This window comes from Sinohyriopsis cumingii, chromosome 2 (assembly GCF_028554795.1).
Source record: "Sinohyriopsis cumingii isolate HCF-2022 chromosome 2, ASM2855479v2, whole genome shotgun sequence".
Taxonomy (NCBI): Eukaryota; Metazoa; Mollusca; class Bivalvia; order Unionida; family Unionidae; genus Sinohyriopsis; species Sinohyriopsis cumingii.
In genome coordinates, this window is record NC_142962.1 from 150,308,279 (window position 1) to 150,335,706 (window position 27,428).

Genomic DNA, 27,428 nt, shown 5'->3' on the forward strand with positions numbered 1-27,428 from the left:
TAAGCAAAACAATTAAGAGCAAGATGTTTCTGTGAATTGGTCAATCGGAAAGAGCTAAAGTGAATTCTGTTCAGCCGAACACTTATGTACTATCATAAATTATACACTGTGCATCATTATAATAATATAATAATTGAATGAAACATAATGTTAACAAAAACTGGTAGCGTTACGATACGGTCCTGACAATTCATAATCGTTCAGAACATAATACTGCCGTGATGAAGTTTTCACCCCTAAGCTCGTTATCTCCGCGGATTAGTACACAAGAACATTTATTTATTTATTTATTTATTTATTTATTTATTTATTTATTTAGAATTCACATTTGGTAATAAGCCGGTTAACCATGAAGTCCTCCACTACACTTAAAAATACATAGTAATAAAACACATAGCTAGACATACAATGCACAAACACGCCACACAAAACATAGCCAGAAACAAAGAAATGAAATACTAATACAATAATGACAAGTGCATGCATATTAGCGGAAAAGTTAGCAAAAAATAAGTTCTTAGGACTTGAAATATTTTGCATGCCTCTTATTCTATTACGAGCCGCGGTAGCTCAGTTAGTAGAGCATGGGAATCGTAACCAAAGGATCATGGGTTTGATACCCACCCAGGACAATTCAAGTTGGTTGCTTCAATGTGTAGTTAGGAAGGTCATGTAGACCCCATTTCCTCAGCAAGATATATGCAATAATGTCCTTTTTTTCCTTCCTACATGTTATACAAAATGTTTAAATTTTGCACCAAAGACACTTAAGAGTTAATATCTAAATTAAGTGCCATAAAATTACCGACTAGTAAGGATTTCTTTTAGTGACATATTTCCACCAAAGTTACAGTTCTTTCCCAGTCGCATTACCCGAAAAGGGGAGGTAACCCACTGCATTACGACAAAAGTAGTAGGATCATGTGTTTTTCAAAACCGATAATTTCCACTTAGATATCATGGGATTGCGAACTACGCTCAAGAATTACTTACCCTCCAGAAGTGAAGATTTGACAAATGAATTATTCCAATGAACAGTAACGGCCTTAGCAAACGCGGGTCCCGATTTAGATCATTCTGGCGGGACCCCTGCTCCTAACGCCCGGGTCCTCCTGTGAGCACGGCATTTGCAAATAAACCTTTAAACAAGTTTTATATGATATTGAAGTTAAAATTGTCTTCCATCGCTTTAAAACTACTTTCTCTATATCCAAATTACTAACGTGCGAGGGACCCTGTACAGGTTAACACATTTTTACGAAGAATTTAAGTTAGTTCAAATTCCAGTCAACACACACACGTACACACACACACACACACACACACACACACACACACACACACACACATATACACACACACACACACACACACATATATATATATATATATATATATATATATATATATATATATATATATATATATATATATATATATATATATATATATATATATATATATGTTGACCTTAGCAAGTCAACAAACAACACTAAATTGCTTTAAAAAGGTCAAATGATGGGAACTATTTTGTTAGGCTGTTAACATACGGACGTGATCACCCAGCTGGTCGGCGAATGTAGCTCTAGTCTATGTTTAGAATATATTTTTCCTTCTCGTTTAGGTGGTGATAGAATAGTTATATTTATGCATGTTTGGTAGGGATTTAAAGGTAATTGTTTATTCTTGAGAATATGAGCTCAGGGTGTGGTTTTACGTGTGTATTTCGGCGACAGTGTGCAGTGAGTAATAAGGCCTTGGTGATGATCCGGAAGTGAAATCTGTGTTATGTTTACTACTACTCTGTTGACAGTCCAACCTCTCAAAATATTGCAGGTCAATCTTTGACAGGAACTTCACCGTGAAGTCATTTTTGAAGGTATTTTAAATTAACATATCATTTGTATTGGTTGTCACACAGTGGAAAGGTCAGTAGTGAGAAACAAATGTAGAGAACATATAGTAAAATTAATTGTGTTCTATGTCCAAATGACCTAGGGGTCAAAATAGCCTTAGGCAGACACATGTTCTGAAGATGGAGTCTCGAAGTGGCTTCTCTGTTTGATGATTCATTTTGAATAACGCTTAGCCACTGTTATACACATAGTACGCGATGTTCCCAATCACACACTTGACCCTTACGACTGAAGCGGGTAAATGGTGGGCACGGACGGCGATAGAGGTGTCCCGAATCACATACGTAATAGCTTCTACACTGGTCTTCTGTGTTAGGATAATACTGAACGTGACGCATCCCTGAAGAAAAAGAAGTTAAAAAATATGCAATTAAATAAGACTTGAAGAGGTTCACAGATAGAGTGTACAGTATAGAAAGTAGTACGGGTATTTACATTACGCAAGCTACAATTTTGAGCGTATTTACTAAATTCGGGAAACAAATATTTTCTCGCAGAAATCGGACGCGTTAACCTTGAACTAGCTAGGAGAAGGCCAAAATGTTATGACTACAACTTTCAAGGACTATGCAATGAAAACGACGATCTCTTGAGCAACGCGATTCGTTAGAACATTCTTTAAATACTTGGATGTTGCAAGATCTTGTTTTCATTTACTTAGTTTTTAATGCTGATGTTAAAAGAAAAGAAAATCTAATATTTTATTGTCTCTTTACGTATGATTCTGAATTACGTTTTTAATGGATCTTTTGGGGTAATGGTATTATTTATAAATCGAATCAAACAGGAAAATATATGAAAATATTGAAATTAATAATATTGAAGAAAATAAATCTGACAGCTACGCATGTACGATTCGCAAAAATTAAAACTGGTATCAAACAATTTGAAAGAAGTACAGCCCGGTTACATTTTCAGTTGAATTTTTAAAAAAATCAAAACCGTTATAGCGAACATCATTATAGTGATATTACATCTTCCACCAGTATAACAAAAAACTTCACGCGGGGCACCCAGGCAGTGCATGAAAAAGTCTCATCGAAAGAGTATAAAATATATTGTCTGAAGATAATGTTTTTCCTTTTCCGACAATGGTAAATATGCGTTCCAATCATGCACGGAACGTAGTCAAAACAGTGTTATAAAATATACAAAAACGTGTTTCGTGTCTTCCGCTTCCTCTCCTATTCTACCAAAATACTGCCATATTCATTGCTTAAATCTAAAAGCATATTTGTAAATATGTTGTTATATGTAACCTCATTTCATCCAAGTCACGAGGTATACCTTCACTAGCTCTTGCAGCAGCGACCATTTGGTCAGCACCACCGCGTTCTTGTCCCATATCATCGATTTTACCTAAAATAAGCTATCATCAAATCCAATCCTTAAACTTATCTAAATAGCCAAGCTGTCTTAAACAAGTTCATTAAAATGGCTCATGCCTTAAATTACGGTTACCGTATTAAGTAACGGTTGATCATTATTTATTTAAATTTGAAATGTATTGATGCCAGGCAGCTCGGTTTCAGACTTTCTCTAAGACTTTCAACCGCTTTTTTATAAACGTTATAATATTTTTGAATTGACTTCATTTATACCAGCTTTGAAGCTGTTGATACTATTATAGCCTCGCTTGAATTTCGTCGATACTGACGATAGTGTTTTCTAAAGGAGTTTGAAGGTTTAAAGCCTTAAATGCGAATCAACACCAGTTTTAATATATTTAAAGGGATCAATTTTAGAAATCTGAATAAGATTGGCAAAGGTATGTCGTGGAGAAATCGAATAAAGCAATGGTTGTCAAAAGTACGACAGGGCAGGCGACAGACGTAACACTAATAATGAGCAATGACGGATGCAGAGACCAACAGTAACCACCTACACCTCACAACCCTCCGGCATTTTGTCCCCCTCGCCACTTGCGACTTTTAAAAAGGAAAAACATAAAGGGTATAACTAATGAACAAAAGGTGGTCATTTCATTCAGTAATGTATTATTTATAACCTGGTTGACGCCGATTGGTTGGGGTGGGGTGCTAATACTGTAATCTTGTTCGTGTCTCAAATCAAACAGGAGTTTTCATTGTAGACACTGAGCCTGTTTACTTTCTTCTTCAAAGTCCTGAAAGAGTCAATTTTCATTGAGTGCCGACGTTACTAGGACTACACATATATAGAAGATAAAAACTATGTCGTCTGCGCCTAATATTTCCAACGCGCAATTTTAATATTTCACAAACAAACATTGAACAAAATAAAATAGGTTCAAACGGTTTTAACTCCAGTTAGTTAAGATATTTTACAGAATTATTCTGGGCTTATCAAAAACCCTCCTGTTGTATGAAAAAGTAGTCTCGCCTACATAAACATGAACGAATGAATGCTGTATTAGTAAAGGAACTACTGTTAGTTTTGAAATGCAACCAAGTGACATTGTTAGGAATCCACTGGCGACAATCGAGTTAGAAACTATCATTTAATGAGGGTTTTGTGCACTTTTTGTATACGTGATGCTTCTTTTGTTTAAAATCAGTATGATAGTATCAGCTGCTGGGTGGTGCAGGCTGGGGTAGTTGAATACCATAAAATCAAATCATATGACAATACGGCAGTGTGAGGTAATTAAGAGCAGTTCTTTAATGTGGCTTGTAGTTACGAAAATATCTAAGAAACAAATGCTTACAAATTGGTACACTGTTCACAGGTGTACATGGAGTGTCATATACATTGGTTTCTGTCATGAGGCTGGTAAACGATGTCCATTTTGTGATGATGGGTGGTCGTTTAGTATGGAAAGATGACATCGGGTCAGCAATTGGTGCCCGAGGGGATGTAACGCTCCTTGCCCGAGTAGTGGTAATTGGTAACGGGACTGGTCTTTTTGTTCTCGCCTCCGCTGTCGGAGTAGAAGTCAAGTTTGTCGTCTCAAGTGTTTGAATAGCATTTGCAAAAGTTCCTGTAGTTGGCGAAGCTGACGTCTTATGCGTTGGCCAATTCGAGATATTTCTTTGGGAAGACGATCTACTTGTATCTGGCATTGTTATCATCGAGATCTTTGTACAATCGACTTCGACATTATAATGTGGAGGTGGCGGCGGCGGAACCATTATCATGTCTAGGCAAGATTTCAATTCTCTGTGACTCTCAAGTGAGAAGTGACATTTTAAAGCTGAAATTATGAATATATTTGCGTGATTCAATAAGGAATGTGAAAGAATTAAACAAACTTTATAGCTATCTGTCTACTGACCATCATTCTTTTGATTTCATTGAAAATATACACACTGTCTCTTGGTCACTTGAACTTTCCGCCCTATTACTATAAGGGTTACATGCAAGTTAGACTTGCAGTTTTGCATGGTCAAGGACAGTCATTTTATATCTTCTAATAGGACATTGTAATTCATTGTCTGCGTACAGACATAGAACATTTATCATAATATATTACATTTGTTTTTATTCCCTTGTATTCTCCAGCCCCCACCACCACTACCGCATCAAAACATCACATACCAAAATCCTAAACAAATGCAATCAGTATCTTCAGTGTATATAATATATCTGTTTAAATTTTGCATAACTTTTTTTAATGCTTTTCAACGTTTGTCTGAAAACAGGAACAAATTAGCTTGCCAGGCATCTAGCCAACCGACCCCACAAACCAGGCAAATAAACAAACAATATACGAATCATTTAATAAGATAATTATTTATTTCCGCATAACAAGTTCGTGTAAGTGAAGTGAGAGTGTATCAGAGACTGCGTTAAGATAAGAGTTCTGCGTAAAATCATTTCCAATCTTTCAGCAAGATTAGAAACGTGGGAAACAAGGAGCACCAAGGTGATGCTATAAAACAAGTTCATTGGCTGACATAACTTATCAGATACAAGATTCAAGTAATTCTCTAAGCAACCGTGGTGCATAATGCCATGGTGAGTAATAGAAAAGTACATTTGTCATTGCAATGTCAACTTCGTGTCGAAAGCTGATCTCTGGTCTCATCGTGTCTTTTATCAGAACATCAATCTTTATTTTTAACGTAATACGACAGTAAAATTAAGCAGATTGAACTGAAGGATAAGCCTTTCTCATATGACACTATCAAATACCGACCAAAATAGAGAAAATCCACAATAAATACAACATGAAATTCAGAATGACATTTTAGGCATGGCTGGGGGGGGGGCCTCCTTAAAAGGGCAGACGAATGCGAAGGTAACCTTTGTAACTCCATTTTGTTCGTCCGGTTTGTATGTATGTGGGTGTCAACATGAACATACATTTCATTTCTATATATGTACGTGTCAGTTTATGACTATAATCTCATGAGTATATCTTTCATTTCTCAGTGAGTCTGTGCGTAGATCTGAATGTTGAATACCTCTCTCCTAGTAACGGAGTTCTCGTGTACCGCGAAGCCTTTCCTTCGATCTTGTTCAGTCCCATTTTGAGATAAGCACATGGCCGAATAGATTAATAGATTTGGATTCTGGTACAAGGAACATTTTGTAACAGGTGCCCTCACTAGCAGCATGAGTTAGATTCATCAATTTATAACGAATTGTGTGCATGAGTGTGTGTGTGTGTGTGTGTGTGTGTGTGTGTGTGTTGAGTTTCTATGTCTGATACTAACGCAATAAACTGCCAAGCTATATTGAGCGAAATTATTGACGTTTCTAGAAATGGTATTAAATTACCAAAAGACTGGAATATCAGAGGTGTAGCAGAAAAACTAAAAACACTTTATCGACTGATTTCATCATGTATTTTCATTCAAGAAGCGCAGAAGATGTTATACGCATTCTCCGAATTCTTCCAGAATGTACTGATAAATGAGTTAACTTGTGAATGACCCTAGAAATGGTACCGACAGATTTAGGAGCAAAGAAAAACAAAGAATTTGTAGAATTTAGTGCGTCAAAAAACAGAGTCAGAAAAGAAGACGATATTAATAATTACCCACTGAAGCTGAACTTTTTGATAATTCTGGTGATACCTGCTCCAGATGTAGTGATGAGGATGCTAAAAAGCAGGCTAATTAAACAAATGACTTTGAGTCAGAAGTCAAAGAATGACATCCGAGCTCAATTTGTTTTGTGTTGCAAAAGAATGCGAAGCCCCCCCCCCCACCAAAATAGACAGCTCGAATATATAAGAAAAATATTATATGCTATTATATGCTCTTACTAAACACAAAATGTGGATGAAATTCACGAGAGGTTTAATATTATTGGGTACGTGCGACAGTCACCTGAAAATATTTATGTTGCTATAATACTCCATGATGATTCATTTGCGCTTACTGAATCTGACTTGTTTCTGAAAGACGTTTTATTCAACACAGTAAAACGATTTCGTTAAAGGTACTCTTAGATAATTAATCACTTAGCAAGTGTTGATTTACAGCTTTGTGTTGGCAATGTAGAGTGCAAGAAATGTGTTGCTAACAACACGGAACAGAACATGTAGCAGTGTTTCCTCCAATTAGAAAAACGCTTGTGGTGTTACGAGTCAATGCTATTAAAATAAGTCACAGAAAAGAGTGAAGACAACAAGTTTTGTCAAATTTAACCAATAATTTATTTCCCTGGAATACACAGTGAAAACTGAGAAAAAAGAACTTAAGGTATTGCGAATTATATCCAAAATGATCCGAGAATTAAAAACACAAATCCTAGTAATAAAAAGTCCTGAATGAAACTGAGTTCAAGTCCCGATGATATCCAAAATTGAAGCTGATCACGTTTCTGTTATGGTCAGCGAAGTGTTGGTGTGTCAGTAGTCTCTTGTTGAATCACATTAATTTTATTCTTTATTTGAATTCATTATAAATTCCAACGAATATCTTTATCCAAGAATTTGGTCAGAGCACTTTTGTATTTCCAGAGAAAATAATCACTTGAATTCAATAATTTGAAGAAAATAAAATTCAGCCTAAACTGGTCACAATATATTACAACTTGAAGTGCTAAATATCACAAGATAATATAGTTCTCTGCTTGACCTTAGGTCACATTAGTGTTTTCTAAAACCAACCATTACCTAATGGAAAATAACCTTCTAGAATGATCCTAATGAGCCTTGTTTACTTACAACACAATAACCTATATAATGCACATGGGAATCTTTAAAACCCTGACCATGATCAACATATTTACTACTTCTTATTGACCTGATTAATAATTTGGTTAATAAGCTCATACACATCGAGTATAATAAAGCTATTTTAGTTGTTTAGAGAAATTAAATTTAAAAGAATAATAAGTCAATCAGGTCAAGCAGAAATGAACTCAATTTTGGACAAGGTCAAGTCCAGCAAACAATGTTACATTACAATAACATGCAATTATTTTTTTTTAAACTAACAGATAAACAATTTAATTTAAATGTACATTACAGTAGGTATGTGTATACGAAGCTCTACGGCATTGGAAAGCAAGAAATGCAAAGCTGTCTTGGAAAATACGAATGCTGTGCCAGAATATGCTATTATAAATAGTGTATAATAAGCACTCTAGTATTAAGTGATGGATTAGTACACGACTCTGCTTTAAATGTAGCATCAAAGTCAAACAGCTGGACTACACATGCTAGGTTGTATGACAAAGGCTGACCTACTTGAATTATTGAGATACATATTTGTAATGAATTCGACAAGGGCATCGATTAGCACCGCAGCAGTAGCAACAAGAATCACCAGCAAAAATAAACCAACGGTTAAGCAACTGTGACACTTTGCAGTGCGTATAATATCCTTATACCCAGAGGCGCAAGAAAACTGATATCCTTGTGGTATTAGACGAGTATGAAACAAAAGCTGCATTGGTACTGAGGATGAACAAAATCGTCGTCTTGACGTTGCTATCGCTACTGAAGCAGCTGAGTATATTCGTGCAATAACACAAAAATCGTAAATACCAGACTTTACATTTCAGAAACATAGGTGATTTGACAATTATCCCACCCATATACACACCTGGCAAAGACGATCGACCCAGAATATGCTCGATTGTGGTAGGACCGTAGAGCTCTAGCAAGAACATTAAAAACCAAAGGATGATCCACATGATTGTAAAAAATCTAAAACAGAAATTATACCTGCAATGTCTTCGTGGCCGTCTGTGTCCATTGCTCGTTTGTTTACATCATTATAATTTGCATGCAATGAGTGGACTTGTGTCTACTAGAGGTGAAACCTCTAAGTGGACTTTGTCTACCACACACTGCAGTCTCGACTTTCATGCCTCCTTTGACGGTCCATCGCGATTCGCTCTCCCAGTGTTAAATTAATTGAATTTAAGGCAGGAATCAGATCCACGTCGGCGCATTGAAGTCCACATATATCATTGGATGCTTTATAAGCAGGGTCATGTCAGTAACACACAGCATCAACGTGGATGATGTGTGCCTCACCAGGTCTTGATTGGTTGTTAGAATCGAGTACCAGATCAAGCAGTTTACCAGGCCAACAGTAAGTGTAACCATGAAGATGTTTTTAACCGTGATATTTACTCCATGCTGTTCCTGGTAACATTGTTAATGTATCCGCAATATCATCGCCGCAAGTGGCTTTTTGTTTTATAAACGGCGGACCTTTTTGATCCACATGGAACACAAGTTCTAGTAATCACGGTTCGTCTATTACATGCTTGAACTTGAGTCTGATTTGCGGTACGTGTCTTTGGGCAACATTGCACACTATATGAAGAGATGATCATATTTTACGACAGACAGGTATTTGAATGGCATCAGGCGAAAGAAGAAAAAATAAGAGTTTTCACTCACCGATTTCTCAACACAAGCAAAACCTAAGCCGTCCATGTATGGTAACGGAATCATATTTCCTAACTCAATCCGTGCACTGGTCATTAACCCCACTGGATCTGGAGAAACTCAACTGTTGTTCAGTATAGTGTTATGATGGTTAACTTGTGATCGATTGAACGTGGCTGTGTCATAGGCCGATGATGAACCATGTTATGATGTTTTAAAATCTGATAAAAAAAGCTTCGAGAAGAGGTAGCAACACCAAAAACAACTGTGGTCGTTGACTATCTTTCTTTTCTATCGTTGACGAAACCCTACCATTGACGAGTTGGTTGCAAACAAAAGCAATCTTGCGGTGTACAAAGGTGTGATGCTTGAAAATCAAGTACATCCCGAGTAAATATTTTCAAGAGGCCGCCGCGAAAAACTGGAATTATACTCAACGATATGCTCTTGTGAAAAAAAATATACGTGACAACTCTCATATGCTAACGATATTTCGTAGTATTGACGCGCACGGTCTTGGAAATATTCATTGCACATGGCTTGCCGCCGAGCACAAGTGATATGAATTTCGTGTCGTGTTTGCTCGAATTACTTCGGACCAGTACAGTTTTCTCACCATTGATTTCACTGAAACTTGTAGTCGCGGGGGTAAACATTGAAACTGTTTGGAAATGTCAACTAAAGAATAAAAAACAATAATCATATAAAAATGTCTGGCAGTGATACCATATAAAAGTATGAGAAGCGAAGCCGTCAGTTCGCTTAAGAACAGCAACAGTTAACTCAAAATGTGATAGAACGGCGCAGAAAAGTCAAATATGTGTAACAGTCGCAACAAACCGCACGAGAAGACTACAAAAGGCTACAATCCCAACAAACACATATAGATTTCTCATTAAAATACGTGCAATATTATGCAGCAATGTCTACAAACATTTACGTACGTTACGCAGCTCGACGACACGTTGCTGATTTGGATTTTAGCAGATTTGCTACCAAAGCGGATTTATGAGAGTTGTGGTTAGTATCGATCCAGGTGAGCTTGTGAGTTTTGCAGACCAAACTGGTAAACTGAAAACTTCTAATGTAGACATTCACGATATCATTGTCAAGCTCAATGTTGACTATGTGGTAAACAAAATCTGGTTGAGCTCACTGACATTGGTGGAATCAGAGACAGCGACGTGACGGTTATGGTGATACAGCCAATATTGCAACAAGGTATTACGTGCATAAAGAACTTGCTCACGTGCTTGCAGCACCATGCGTGGTACGGTTATAGGGTACAATTTAGGAAATATTAGTCAAAGAAGGCGTGGAACACAATGGCCTCAGTGCCGTCGGTGGTGGCTGACTTATTTTTCATTTTATTAACAATAGCTTTGATGTACCTAAACGTCACATCTTAAACCGGAGCGAGTCCGGATCATATTTATCATAAGTGGAAATATAAATACGTGGGGTACAATATAATGTAGATAAATCATAGGAAGCATCTTGATTTTCATTTTAAATCAGAAAATTATATTATAAGTCCAATACTGGCAGTAGAGCTAAGGATCTTGCATAGTTGAATTTTCAGCATCATTATTTACCTGAGATGAAATTCAGTTCGAAGGGTTACACATTTATCCAAATGGCTACTTTACCAAAATTCGGTGTTTGTGTCTAAAATTAGATCTTATCATTATTAAATACGTAAAGGAATCTGACCTCGGTAATGAGCTTACGGAATTTACCACCGACGGTGTGTTGGATCAGCTGGCAGCGGATGTAAACATCGATAATAATTTCGTTCTATTTGTAGATGAATATTTGAGTCTAAACGGCATTAACCGACCCTTGTACACATTGAAATATAATCTGGTTACGGGTCAAGTAGAAATTAATAGCTGCAATGACCCTGATGTATAGGCCAGAAACTGTTAAGGAATAAAGATCCTTTACGGTTCTGTTTCTGCAAGAGAACTCCAATAACTAGTAAATATGAGTAAACTATGTTAGCGACACATGGTCATCTGATAAAACATGCAGATATTTTAGCAGTAACCGCGTATTTTAACGTGATACTCACAGAATATAATTTAAAACAACGACATAGAGGAATAAAAGGTAATAGATGACAAAATAGTTTTAGATCAAATAAGAAGGGAGTTTACTTATTAGTATAATTTAAGTATGTAATACAAGCCAAAAACTGAGTACATTCAAAAACAGAAGAAGAAAAAAATCTTCACACCTACAACAGCTTATCATCGAAAACGCATACGCTCGCAGTGTATATATTGATAGTTACCATAGGTTGCCTAAAATGGTACATCCTTCTGCAGCATAATCCTTTCTACAATCACAGATTAGTATTAAATGCTAGGTTTTGCCTTTCTGAAAACCGTTTGGAGCAATTCAATCCTGATGAGACTCTACCACCCACCATAACTAGTATCACTCAGGTCACGGAAGTGTTTGTGGGATGCTTGCATCACCGCGAACAAAATTGACGTGCATCGGTCACTTTGGGGCTACATTCGTCATGATGTAGAGGAGGAGACTGATGAAATTACCCCAACGGGGACAAAACGACAAAAGCGAACAGTTTCGTAGTACTCGTGGTGATATTGTCGGTGGATTCAAATTCATCTTTGTTGAACAATCCCTGCGTGATTTCACGCCAGACGTTTTCAGCGACCGAATGTTTTCATGTAATAATGTAATGATTCCACACTGGTCTTAAGTTGCTATTGAAACATCAAATTGATCCCAACGATCAATTTCTATTGGGCCCTCGCATATATCATGTTGGATTGTTTTTGCGCAGATATTCATCGACAAGCAGTACACAGTCATCATGGATATTGGCACGCTCTCAGATATTCGTCGACAAGCACTACACAGTCATCATGGATATTGGCACGCTCTCAGATATTCATCGACAAGCAGTACACAGTCATCATGGATATTGGCACGCTCTCAGATATTCATCGACAAGCAGTACACAGTCATCATGGATATTGGCACGCTCTCAGATATTCATCGACAAGCAGTACACAGTCATCATGGATATTGGCACGCTCTCAGATATTCATCGATAAGCAGTACCCAATCATCATGTATATTGGCACGCTCTGCCAGCTGATCCAACATACTGTCTTCCCAGTTCCATGATCGCCCAAAGCAATGTTTACATGCGACTTGTCCTCCAGGTAGAAGTTATCTCGAATACGTATACGAAAGACAGTTCATTCATTTTTGTTTAATAAGATACAGTGTATACTCCAGAGTCATACGTGTTTTATAATAAATGCCATCGTATAACATTATACATTTTTGTGACAATCTGGTGTTGGCATTAACAACCATACTATCAGTTCAATCGCTTGCTGATTTTCACATTAACGTTCTGTTCTGTCAAATACAGACAGTGCTCCAACAATGAGATGTTCGTCTAAAGTGCCGTTTGTTCGAGTTTGCGAAGCAGCGTTGAATAAAATAGCGGTAGACGACACTGTCGCCTTCGCAAATAAACAAAAGGTTAACAAGGAGGTGCAAACCCGTTTGAGTCAAGATCCAGTATTGCGTATGTGAGTCAGTACGGTTAAATTCCGATCGACGAATCCAAGTTGATGATGACTGGTTCCCAATCATCCATGCAAGTTCATCCCGCCCGAAGATGCATCAAATGCACTTGGTCGATGTTGTCACTGTTAGTGAATCAACATTGGTCTAGGGACGCACTGCAATCATTAACTATGAGGCCACAACCAAGAATTTCTTCCGTTCGAGAGGTGTTAACTCCGAAAACTGGATAATCGAAGTTCTTCCTCTTTTTCGATAACTTGATAGTATGCTGCCACCATCTATCTTTTTCTACAGAGACACTTTTTATTCATGAATAACTTTAACGCAGACGTTTCTCGCAAGCATGGAGACCGTAGTCGAAAGCAGCACTGGAAATGCTGCGATGAATGGAAATATTTAAAGTTTTTTTTAGCATTTGCGTCTCCTTGGATTTTGATAACTTTGATGTTACTTCGATATTCTTTTGTTTTGCAGCATTGAGCTGATAACGTTGTATTTACTTTAACAGCACCACAGTGGTTTCTCATTGCGCTTTTAATTTTCGCAGGTTGGTTTTGACAGAGGTCAGTATTTATTTCGTTATGTGGCATTAGTTTTAATTCTGTAGTTCAATTACGAGTTTGTGGAAGCAATTACGATTTTAAGAAACTACGGGTTTTCCTAAGGCTCATCAAGAACCCTCGCCCCAACAACAGAGCCCTAAAGCACCATAGTCTTGTCAAAGAGACCAAGATCAATGCATCTATAAATGACAACACCCATAGCTACACGTGCACGAAAATGAATATCTTCCACTGACTGCCTGTACCAGCTTAGGAGTTCCAACGAAACGTATTCATTTGAGTACAACATATTGATTTATTTCTGAGAAACTGCAGACCAGCGTCAACGTTTCATGCCTCTGCATTTACTACCACAGCATGTGCAACATAATAATATTATACTTGATGACCACGTAATTAGAAAATACAAAGAAACTTAGGACACTATTAACTGTTCAAATATCATCTTACCACGGAGATGTCCGCTCTTTATTCGATCCTTTTTTTTAAACACCACAAGCACGTGTTTTGCTGCGCTCTCTCATTGTTGAGTATTTCTTTGACAGGAAAACTGCTGAATTTTCGTTTTGTCGAGTCAACAGTGATTTTGTTTTTTTACAACAACGTTGAAGTGTCTCCGGAGCCCATAAATAATTTTTATATAAAAAACAACATTTCTGCGGCCCTAAGAAGGTTTTTTTGTAGGTATACACAATGTTAATTTCGACAACGTAACTTTGCATTATAGACGCCTTCGTCATGCGAAACTGAATCGTGTCATTTGGGGTTTCGGTTACACATAACTGCTTGTTTAGCACCGAAATAGCCTGTTAAAATCCCTTGCAAAACCAGAATATCTGACTGAGAAGATGCTCACATGAAAACGACAACGAGGCTCCATGAAGTTGACATCCACGCTGCAGAAATCCAAGGTTGTAATTGGGATAATAAAACAAGAACGTTTCTGTAGTATGTATAGCGACCTGAAGGAGGATGTTGTGAGGTTCTTTGACTGTCCCATTATAACTGTTCCTGATCTGCAGTGTCGTTGTATCCTTGTGAAGGATCACTTACATGTTCAGGGGATCTCTCACAATACTCGCTGTAATAGGCGACTCCGCTAATCGACGTGACAATATCGACGTTGTCTAAACATGCTTCAATTTCCATTCCGTCGATAAGATGTCGTGCGCTGCTGAACAAACCATGATGTCGTTTTGCTGACACCGTTGTAATTGTTACATAGGTACACGTTTTTCATCGATTTCTAGGAAGGTCTCACAGAGGAGAAAATATCGAGCGAGTTCATTTTTAAACAGTCGTTTTAAGTTGTTTTTTGAAAAATAATTTAGGCCATATTTTGACTGTGGGTCGCTATCATTTGTACAAGTATCAATGTGATTCATATCAGGATGCCTTTTATTGAAATCTGTCAAAATGTTCTTTAGCGGTCTTTTAGAAAAAATTCTTCGACAGTTGTTGCTGCTTTTAGTTATCATGGCAGTAGTTGATATTCAGAGAGATATAGCTGATTGTGAAATTAAAGATATCATCTTTCGCATGGGTATCGCTAATGCACAAATAAGTAATACAAACGTGATATTTGGAAAAATTCACAAGTGTCAATGTATCGGCTACACTGAAAATTACAGGACCAGTCAGACCTAAGTATTCTTAAAAATAAAAAATTACAAGACATGGCAGACCTTCACACAGTTGGGGAACGCAAACTAATAATATGTGTGACAGATATTCTGTACTCTCTAAGACTTTATTTTGATTGCTGGGTTGCCAAAGTTTCTGGTTTACTTTCTTTCTTCTATTTTGACAATATAAAAATAAAATCACTATAAGCGAGTCAAGTGTAAAATGTTAAAGTTGTTTTCATTCCTCTCTCTTTGTCTCTGTCTGTCTGTCTGTCTCTGTCTGTCTGTCTCTCTCTCTGCAGTCATTAAAAAAGCAATTGTATACTGTACTTTTCATTTACTATTTGTACAATTGATCCTAAAACAATACTATCATGCTAAAGGCAAACATTATCTTAATAATCGTTACTTAATTTATTATTCAGTATACCTTGCTACATTCAAGTTATTCTAACTGAATCAATTAACTCCTTATATTTGCATATATCTTAGTTACACAGTGAAAGGTTTAGAGACACCTTATTTTATTGCGAATTAAATCGCAAATAATCCTAAATGCCCTGTCACAAGTCCAAAATATATACAGTTCCGTATGAATTTCAGTAGCCTTGAACACCACAATGATACAATCCAGAAAGTCTTTGAATGAGTTTTCAATGATCCCAAGGTAGTGTTTTAGTCCAAAAAATCAATGAGCACTTCGTACGTCCAATGAATTATTTAAACCAATAATTCCTTTCAACTTATATCTAAACACAACTGCAAGCTCTGATCATAGATTCCCAAGGGGAAATAAAAAACAGGAATGAATAAATGATTACCACACTTCTATACATACAAATATCCACCTGACCTACGACGCAGTAAATGTCTTTGAAAAAACAAACTTTCCAATGGGAAACACATTTTAACTTTGAAGTAAACACCATGTTTACTACTTAAATCATGGCAAAAGTCAGTCAGACAAGAATCAAGTTCACAATATAAATATACATACCAGAGTTCATAGGAACCCGAAGTTGTTAGCACCTCAGCTGTGATGTGGAAACAAATCCCACTAAAACAACAGCAATACAGAAAACGTTCAAGTACCTGGTCTTAATACAGATGTGAATGAATACATTATAGAGTCGTTTCCAATTTTACTAAACCAAACCCTGAAACATGTTGACTTGATATCTAGCAGGGGTATTTACCTTTATTTGGAACAAGAGTCTTACTAGACCAATCTTAAATAGAGGATTCATCCGAAGCGAATAATTATGGAGGAATAACATTGCTTAGCTCTTTAAGAAACGTTTTTACAAGCACAACTTGAGACACAAGCATGTTATTATTACTGATGCACTATTTGGTTTTATGTATAATAATAATCTAGTAGAGATCATATATATAGTAAAGACTTGTATTGAAAACGTTTCGATGAAAAGAATATGTTTTAGTGCCTTTATTGAGTTTAGAAAAATACCGATTACGTAAAATTTACAAGTATCTAGCTTAAAATAGTAAAGTACAGAATGACTGTAAACGTTTATGATACTAAGATATATTTACACCATAGTGTATTAACGAGTAAAGTGCTTCAACACACATTCAAGGCGAAAACCTCTCTCAGTTACCATTTTCACTGTATATTAATGATACGGAAATTACATTACAACTTTATATCAATGCGGGTGTCAATTGAGAAGAAATATTGTTGCATCTTGCATTGCTTTGCTCATGATACGGTAGCATTTTGACTAAAAGCTTACTTCGGGAAGTGACATTCATACTTTATAACTGGGAATATATTTGTAAACACTGATCAAACTAAGGTCATGATTTTTAGCATAAGCGTCAGATGACTACACGTTTCATTAAGTATGAAGATTTGTATATGAATCTATACATTATGGATACTTGGAACTATTTAGGACCTGCTTTTACCAGCATAGGTCCGTTTTGATGAGTTAGAAATAATACTGCTGGTATAGGTGTCAACGCAAAGAACTTAATCTAAATACTAACAATCTGCAGTGTCCAGTGAATATAGTGTATGCTTAATATGATTCCTTGGTATGTCCATTTTTTTTTTTTACTACTGCTGAGCAATATGGCTCTTTTCGAAAGCTGAAAAATGTAGAAAGGGTACGTAGAAAATATATTGCAAACGGTTATTAAGATATTAAGATATCTACAAACAACATGGTTGTGTATGGAGAGCTGACGCGATATCTACTGTATGCACGTAAAGAGCTGCATATAATTAATTACTAGTTCAAAATACTAAACGCAGAAAATTGTATTCTTTCACAAAATATGCAAATTTACTGTTTATTGCAAACAAATGAATTACAAAAAATGGGGGTTTCTAACTCAAAAATAAACAACTGATCTCAGTTACCGTCATTTAATCGATATATGTTTTTATCCTTTTTGAACAAACTAAAATAAACATTTTTACCGCATGGAATTCTGCATTAATATAAAAAGATGCCAACATATTTTCCTGATCGGTATTTTTTTTAGGAATAATTGCTGATGTCAGTCACAGAAATAATGTAAACAAATTTAATACTTTGTCACAACCTTCAGGTACCGGCAAAGAAAGACTTGGAAAAAAACAAAAGACGTCACAAGATAATTAAATTTTGTTTAAATAATGATGTCGAAGATGAATACCATTTTTCCATAATATGTCCTCTATAGGACTCACTTAAATTTTTTATATTGATCCTTATTATTGGCATAACCAAGTGTTCATAAACTATCACAATTATTTAAAAACTAAGTTGCAACAACTGTCAAAAATGCCTTTTAAATTTGTTCGCAATGCACTTTCAACTTAAATTATCTTTTTCCGCTGTGTAATTCTCTCCCTCTCTTTGACGAGTTATGTGTACACAGATTTTCTATCACTTTTACACATTCATTTATGCGTCAATGCGTTATATGTGCATTATATATTGTATCTACTACGTGCTTTTTGTATGAAGTTAAGGTTATTTAATGTTGTGTTATGTTATAATAATATAGACATAGATGATATCTTCAATGTTCTGCATTTGACCTATCCAATCCAGCATGGTCAAATACTAGATAAATAAATTCCAGTATGAACAAGACAGAAAGGACAAAAGTATTTCTGAAAATGAACCAAAGAGCACAAGTTTAAACGTTGTAATTACTGTTGCTAAAGGCACATACGCAAAAATAATAAAGCAACGAGTACACGTGTATTTATAATTTTTGTGCAGTCTTTAACGTTCTTTTATTTGTCTACTATTGTCGTTTTGAAATTAATGTGATGAAACTACTTAAACCACATAGAGTAATAATTAGTTTCCACGCAGACAATCAGTGAAGTATATACTGATATTTGTAGGTACATATTCATCTTTTGTTATTTCGGTAAACTGACTAAGACATCGATATGAATATATGTGCTATTCAGTGACATCACACTAACAATGGCAGCATACGACAATGATTTTGAAATATTAGATGTAACTTGACAAAGATATCTTATGCCCCTTTGACTTGTTTCGGTAGTGTTCCATCGGGAGAAAAAGATGATACATTGATTGGAAAAAGAATCAAAGTGGCTTAATACATATATTGGTATTTTTATTACCCCCACCCCATCATCCAAAAAGGAAAAGAGTCAAAAGTAAACATCCACCAAACAGCCAAACAAAATTAAAAGAAGCAGACCAAACACCAAACAGCATAATTGCCTGAAATTATTCGAAATGTAATACGTTAAGTTTTGAGAACAGCATGAAAGGCTCCTTTCTTGAACTGAATATGTTATTTTATTTGTTTGGAATTATTAGATTTTGTCAGAAGGTAGGAGATGATGTTTGCTATCTACTCATTATAGTGTTTGCTTAGCGTTATCTAGGAAATCATCGAAAACGATGTTATTGCCTGGATCGAGTAAACATTAAACACGTTATGAAATTAAGGGATGGAATAGCAGAGATCTGAGAAGAGATATATAATAGAGCATATAAAAAAGCAGCACGAGCCTACGTATGTAAAACATAAAGGTTTAATCAATTACATAAACAAAATAAAATTGAACATGACATTTGAATGATTCACTTTCTCCTAGAAATAGAGTTAAAAATGGATGCGAAAAATTCAATTGGCCGTTCTGTTATACTGATAGAACAAATTTCATCATATAATCGAGTGACTGATCGAACGCAAATTGCTGACATGCCAGCATCACCTAGTTGCTTCTGGTCTCTTCCAAATCACTGTTGGTGATAGGTCGGAGTTGTCGTATTTGTTTACTTTCTTTCTCGATTCCTCTGGGCTCTTAGGATCATCAACCGCTTTGGTTGTAGACTGCTATTTACAACTGTGCAGTACAGGTATGGACATTTTTCTGCTTCAAATAAAAATAAAATGCCCAGCTTAAATACGTATCAGGTTTCATCTTATCCTGTAACCAACACTAATCCCATTCTCTTTTACATGAGATATTGTAGTATGACAATTCCACATAACTAATATGGTCATTTCGAAACCAAATACTAATAAACACAACCTACCACCATAACTTAATATATTGTTATGAACTACTCCCATTCCTGCTGTTAACCATAACATAAATTAGACCATTACACCCCGCTGTGGGCTATAAGTTCCCAACTGAACAATATCAGTCAGCATAGATTCCTAACGCTAATACCGTCTATTATCGGTTGAAAAGAATTCACAAATGAATTAATGGATTCCTCTCCTTGTTCTAATTACGTTACTTTGCTAATTAGTGATTAATTGACAGACATTTTCAGACATATTAAAATCAAAATCAATTTTCAGCATACAATATACAAATCATTTAAGACGGATAATATACTTTTCACAGTTCGTATCAGAATAAATGCATGAAATCTTTAGGATATAAGATTTCAAGAAAAAGCACAACAAATACATTAATTCTCACAATTAGTATCAGATTAATGAATGACATTCGTACAATATATGTTTTCAGCTATATTCAAGACAGATGAATGTACTATTAATTTTTTTGTACTCAGTGAAAATTGAAGCATGAATTTAAAAGAATACTTTAGCAAATAATTACAAACTTAATTCAATGAATATAGTATATACAATTGAGACTGACCTTGTGATTTATTGAGACTCGCTTCTATTCTGCAGCTGAATCGCTCTCATTTCATGTCCGCAACTTTCTGAAACATGTCCCTTTGACAATCTAAAGTAAGCTACACTTTTTCTAAGGTAAATTCTGGCTTGCCTCAGAAACTTGGACTGACCAATTTTGCGAAGGGAATTGCTTAAAAGCTGGAAATTCGTCCGGGAACACACACTCTCCTCGTTTAGTTTAGACAACCAGGATTACGTTCTCTAACAACCAAAAATGTTTAGCACATCCATCGAAATTCTCTCTAGTCTGCCTTTAGTAATAACTATTCTGGAAAATATCGTTTTATGACACCTGTTTCCAGTGGCCCAAGATTTCCCAAAACGTTTGCTCTGGTTTGTCTCAACTCTGTCATTTTCTACTATATTATCTTATACTGACATATTTGTCGGACCATTATCAAACGGACTCTAAAAATTCAATTCATGCCCCAAGCGGAGCAGATCCATTCCTTCTGCATATATGTAGATGTATATATTTGTTTGTGTTTTTAATTGGGCTTTGTTCACACTTAGGGATTGCGATGTTTCATCTCAACGTCTGAGCATTGGATTCTGTTCAGTAAGTGTGCCAAAGGCGAAGCTGTATTTCCTGATATTACATGTAAAGGCTCTGCCATCGTTTCTACTTCTCCACATAATATTTACTCTTTTTTTTCTTCTTTTTTCTTTTCTATGGTATCCTGGCGTGCTGTCACGGAATAATTATCAGCCATTAAAACAACTTTCCTCACAACATCTGTATTGATGGTATGGTCAAAGTAAAGTTGAAATGTGTTGTTGTATTCCTTTAAATTATTTTGGAATCCAACCATCTTCATAACCATGTGACTCGAAAAGAAAAGTATACCGTCAGCACCGACAACATTATCGAGTTTCACTTATCAAAATCTTTCTATATTGTTCCATTATTACCACCATTATAACATGGATGTCCTAAGACTAATAGCTCAGTTCAAACATACTATGTAATAAATGTTTTGTTTTGAACTTGGGGATCTAAAATACCTATCATTTATTTTTTATTCGATCCTGAGTTAATTTCATGTGTAAGTTGCTGCTATATTGCAAAAGGAAGTATGTCCTGCCGCTTGATTCAAGTTGATCTACCGTATAATTATTCCTGTCTTACAATAATCCTATCTAAAATCATCACTCAAAGCGTTCTCGCCTTACCGGTGAAGCAACTTTAATTATATGACCTTTAAAATATTTTCCTCATATGATGGAATGTTTGAAATGATTGCATATGAAGTTAAATTTGTTTTATATATATTCTGTTACTAGCAGAATTAAGGACGTTTTCATTCAGACAAGTGTGTTACATTCAGGCGACAGTTTTCTCTTTTTTAAAGCAGGCATAAAACATATAGAAATATTTCTTTTACTCCGAAAAGCGTTTGTTTCTTAGCTGACAATTGAAATCCCACAACCGAATGCTGCCATCCACAGTGCACATTTTCGGTGGTTCTGCCAAAAACTCTTACCGCACTGTACTCTTCGTCTGTTCATATGATAATCATTGTCAAATTCTAACGTATAGTAATAACCTTTGCCCTACACATAATATTTGTTTGAGTAGGTTAACCATAAATGATGTCCTACTTTTGCAGCAAATTCAAAACTCTGCTATATTTTTTGAGAAAATATATATAATTATCAAACTGTACTTGATTTATTGTTGTCCTTTTCGTATGGTCGCACGAAGACAATATCGGCATGCTTCTGATCACCCATGAGGCTTGCATCAATTATTGTGTAAGGAAATCTTTCTCTTCCTTGACTGAGCAATATTGGTAGGCTGTTCAGTTAGCCATTATTTTAATTCGCTGTATTTACTTTATTTTTGTTGCGTTTAAGTTGATTACTTTCTGTGTAAATAACTGTGTTATCAGGATCTTAGCAAAGATGTCTTCAATCAAGATCTTTGTCTGTATGTGTTTTGAACGAAATACAACATTATACTTTCCACCTGAGAATGGTCTTGGTATTATCATCAAGCAAGGAGAAGGACCCTTCTGTAACAGGTACTGTTATTTTCAGTAATGTTCAACGTTTGTTAAATTAATTCGAATCGTTTCAGATTTGTGTCCAAACCTTCAGTCTGATGGACGAATTTGCTGAAGGTGCTTCATAGACTGAGCGATCATGTTTTGTTTTAAATAAACTCTTGTCCTATAAGAAGCATATGTCTTCTTTATACGTCTTCTTTGGGTCATTGGAAATATGATCATCTAACAATTACGAGATCTTCGTGTTGCACAGTCACTTTTTAGCCGAACACAGATTCGTGTATATACTTACTTCAAATACTTAATATGTTCCTTTTACTAATTCTGCACTGTTTTAAACAAGTTGCTGTCAGAACGGTTGCTGATTAGTTCAATGATAATGGCCTTGAAAGTAACATGGAAACAAATCTACGTACGGTCTAAAGCATTCTGGAACATTTCTATGATATTTGAAATCGACAAGTTTTAACATTTTTGTCCTAAATATTATTTTTCAACACAATTAGTTTTAGTATCCTTTAATCGAAACTTTTAAACAAATACCACAGGACATGGACATTGTTACGTTTTGTCGAACTCGTAGAACATTCAACACCAGTCTGCAAAACTTCAATTCAATACGATATAAGTTTGTTACATGTGCAAAGATTTCAAATTAGTATTTTGTGTTCACTAGTTTCCCTCATACTCTGACTGGTCCATTATTTTAAATATTCTTGTGAAATACTCTAGTTTTAATAGTGCAGTAATATTTTAGATACAGAACTGTAATTTAAATATCTTGAATTCGTCGCTGTATTTATTTCATTACCCTTACACTAAAGGCTTCAGCATATTTTGAATTCAGTATATGTTATTTTTCTCAATGTGGCAACGGATGGCCTTATTTCAGAACTAGTTAGCATCATTAGTCTGATAAAATCAGCTTTGGTAATGTTAACAATGTAACACTGTAATTTTTAAATGCTCTCCGCATGACCATGATTTGCACTTGATCTCTGAATAGTTTTGTCCATTTTTGTCTCATGTTGTGGGTTAGAAATCCCTTGCCTCTGACACTGGTAGTTTTGTCTTTTTTGTGAGTTAGAAATCCCTTGCCTCTGACACTGGTACGATACACATTGTGTTTTGAACTACATCAGAAGTTGATTTACTTTCCACAAATGTTGCAAGATAAGCAATTTTGGATCATTTAACTATTTATGGTATTATGGTTTTAGTAGCAGCGACCATAGTTTATGCTGGATTGTGATAATTCCTGCCAACTTGAAAGCTGTTTAAACTATACTACTCCCTGTCAAGTTTGCTCTAAACTGAGCTAGAGGCGGTTTTTAGAGAACGATGATAACAAAATGTTGATGGACGACGCAAGATCCACGATAGATGACGTTCCAAGTATTCCCGAGGCAGGACCATGCCGGAAGGTAACTTTACCTTATAATCAGGTGAGCTGAAAACTAGCCTTATGACATTGAATGTCTACATGTATGTAAGTAAGGAATTCATTTCTTTTTGTGAATGAAAAAATGGAAGACCTTATTGCTTGTCTCATCAAGTGTTTACATATCCGAGTTTCACCATGTACTATGATAGCATTTTTAACACATTTCAACCTTTCATACAACAAGTTATCACAAATACATGAACACAATTTCCGTCTTAAGCGTAATGATCATATGATCATAGAATGGACGGATACAATAATTACTTGAATCATAGAATAGACTGATACAGTAATTACTTGAATCATAGAATAGACTGATACAATAATTACATGAATCATAGAATAGACTGATACAATAATTACATGAATCATAGAATAGACTGATACAATAATTACTTGAATCATAGAATAGACTGATACAATAATTACATGAATCATAGAATAGACTGATACAATAATTACATGAATCATAGAATAGACTGATACAATAATTACTTGAATCATAGAATAGACTGATACAATAATTACTTGAATCATAGAATATATTGATACAATAATTACTTGAATCATAGAATAGACTGATACAATAATTACATGAATCATAGAATAGACTGATACAATAATTACATGAATCATAGAATAGACTGATACAATAATTACATGAATCATAGAATAGACTGATACAATAATTACTTGAATCATAGAATATATTGATACAATAATTATTTGAATCATGGAATGGACTAATACAAGGATTAGCTGAATCACGGAATGGACTAATACAACGATTACTTGAATCATGGAATGGACTAATACAGGAATTAGTTCAATCATGGAATGGACTAATACAATTATTACTTGAATCATAGAATGGACTAAACAAGTATTACTTGAATCATGGAATGGACTAATACAATGATTAGCTGAATCACGGAATGGACTAATACAGGAATTAGCTCAATCATGGACTAGCCTAATACAATGATTAGCTGAATCACGGAATAGACTAATACAACGATTACTTGAATCATGGAATGGACTAATACAGGAATTAGCTCAATCATGGAAAGGACTAATACAATTATTACTTGAATCATAGAATGGACTAAACAAATATTAATTGAATCATGGAATGGACAAATACAATGATTAATTGAATCATGTAATGGATTAATAGAATGACTAATTGACAAATATCGCCAATTAAAGCTTATTTACTTGTCATTACGAGATTTACACTTACCTTTGACGTCACAGTTTTCTAGCAGTCCAACTACAAATTCGAAACAGATGATGGACACAGTAATCGAAAACATGACCTATGTTATACGCAGCATATATAAAGCTGATTTTAGCCTATCGTTTCTAAAGTATACGTCATTATGAACAGAAACATGTTACATCCTGTCTGACTTGTCAGAGAAAAGCAATTAGAGGATGAACTTTGTGTTGTCTTGTCTGACTAGCTGTACTTAAAGTTTTAACCTTTAGAGTACCATAACGTAAATTAACTGTTTGCGCAGGTTTTGAAAAGCTCGAAAATTTGTTGTGAACCCTAATCTTATATCATGATAGTTTAAATTTATTCCTTAAAGTTGTGATTTTTCCCATAAAGGCGATCATTTCGTATATTTATATTTACGTTTAGGGTGTGGGTTATGTGGAGTGGTGATTCGTGTGAAACAGCTTGGAGGTAACGATAGCGGTGATCATACGAATGTTAGGTACAAATGACAATGTAACTAATTTCCCATACATACATGCATGAATGCATGTATGCATGCACACATACATCCATACACACACACACACACAACATACATACATACATACATACATACATACATACATACATACATACATGCATATATGCTGTTGTAACACATGTGTTTTTAAGAGAATGCAAAACACCAGTAAGAAATGAATGATCACTTTTCTACTTTTGGTGGATAGCTATCATAATTTTGAAACCTGCTTTCTAAACATCTGATAGGCCATGACAGCAGTGATGGGCTAAATGTCAGAGTATGTTACAGATGGCATTTACTCATGAAAAGGAATACACTAGTTGCAAACTGTTATTCATCGACGATGTAAACAACGCCACTTACTGCATTGACCGTGTGACCGTAATCTCCATTGTCCTACGTAAAGATCTGACAGCGACCGCTTAGGGGTCATGTTCTTGTGACCTTTGTATTAGCCAATTGAAATGTTGCTTTCAGAAATTTGAAACTGAATCAAATCGTTCGGCACATGGTTGTTCTTTCTCGATAATGCAGAGTTCCCAAATGCGAAGGTATAAGACTTCATCTGATTGGCTTTTAAAATTAGCGATTATGGTAATAACACAGTTCACCAATTATGATCACTTTGCGGTTGCCGTCAGGACAGTGGAATATGACTATAATCAGATTGACCACGAGGTCATCCTCATTTGAATTGCCACTTCAACACTTTTTGTGTTAAAATGTGACAACACAACCTGTGAAGTTAACAGTAACAGTTCTGGAGTTACTGGCTTAAGACTTAAACTTTATGTAGTCCGTTATATTACTGCAAATCATAGGGTAAATGGGGGCACAGACAAAACGGTGTTCTGCAAGACAATTGCAACTGTCAAATTTAAGTGTCAGTGGCATTTCGAAAGAAGCAAGAGTTTTCCTCAAGTTACTTGAAAGATGTTCCGTGTCAAGGTGCGGAGTTTCTTTTTTTCATTCTGACTATCGCATGGATCCGAGGCAATTTCTGCAAACGAAGATCTGGAAAAATCCGTTACTGATCTCTGTTACCGATAGAAGACGGTTCGGTAAATGTGCAACTTCAAAGTCATTTTTCCCTATTTCCAAATTTGTACATACATATTTTTTCTGCGATCATTCAAACCAAAAACATAAAGTGGAATTTACAAAGGACATAATGTGACAACAAATGTACAAGAGGTGTGTTTCAATCAGCCAATGAAAATGTCCATATAAATGATATATTATCGTTAAAATTATGTGAGACACCGCCTCATTTATTCAGTCAAATCGAATTTCCAATTTTGGGAAGAATTGTGCTGGCGTTACGAGGTAAACCTACCTTTTGACCGCATTATGATAGGGCGAAGATCCCGAGAAACTATAAGAGTGTCTGATTGAGCGAGACTATGCCCAGAGTATATTAATTTTGGTTGGTATTTCAATCATTTAGAGGCATATGTACCAAAAATCCATAAAATAAAGGAAATCTAATTGGCCGAATAGATACACTGAGACACAGATATACCCACACAGCATTAACTTATTGTTTCGGTTCGATGAAGACAGAGCGTGCGTATTTCATTTCTTTTTCCTTACATAAGTTTCAG

General features: G+C 35.5%; 1 protein-coding gene across 1 annotated transcript; it reads right to left on the reverse strand.

The window, feature by feature from the left end:
- Positions 1–1,469: 1,469 nt before the first annotated feature.
- Positions 1,470–25,514, reverse strand: LOC149806077 (uncharacterized). Its single transcript, XM_089950953.1, has 3 exons — positions 25,320–25,514; positions 4,603–5,088; positions 1,470–2,256 (listed from the first exon to the last, which is right to left on the reverse strand). The coding sequence occupies exons 1-3, from the start codon at positions 25,390–25,392 to the stop codon at positions 2,096–2,098; spliced, it is 720 nt and encodes a 239-aa protein (XP_089807079.1). The 5' UTR covers positions 25,393–25,514; the 3' UTR covers positions 1,470–2,095.
- Between the last annotated feature and the right edge of the window lie 1,914 nt (positions 25,515–27,428).

Excerpts from the sequence above, each read along its gene's own strand:
- LOC149806077 (XM_089950953.1), bottom strand. The coding sequence starts at position 25,392 with ATGTTTTCGATTACTGTGTCCATCATCTGTTTCGAATTTGTAGTTGGA. Across the intron at positions 5,089-25,319 it reads AGAAAACTGTGACGTCAAAG|CTTTAAAATGTCACTTCTCA; the intron begins GTAAGTGTAAAT and ends TCATAATTTCAG. Across the intron at positions 2,257-4,602 it reads TGTGAACAGTGTACCAATTT|GGATGCGTCACGTTCAGTAT; the intron begins GTAAGCATTTGT and ends CTTTTTCTTCAG.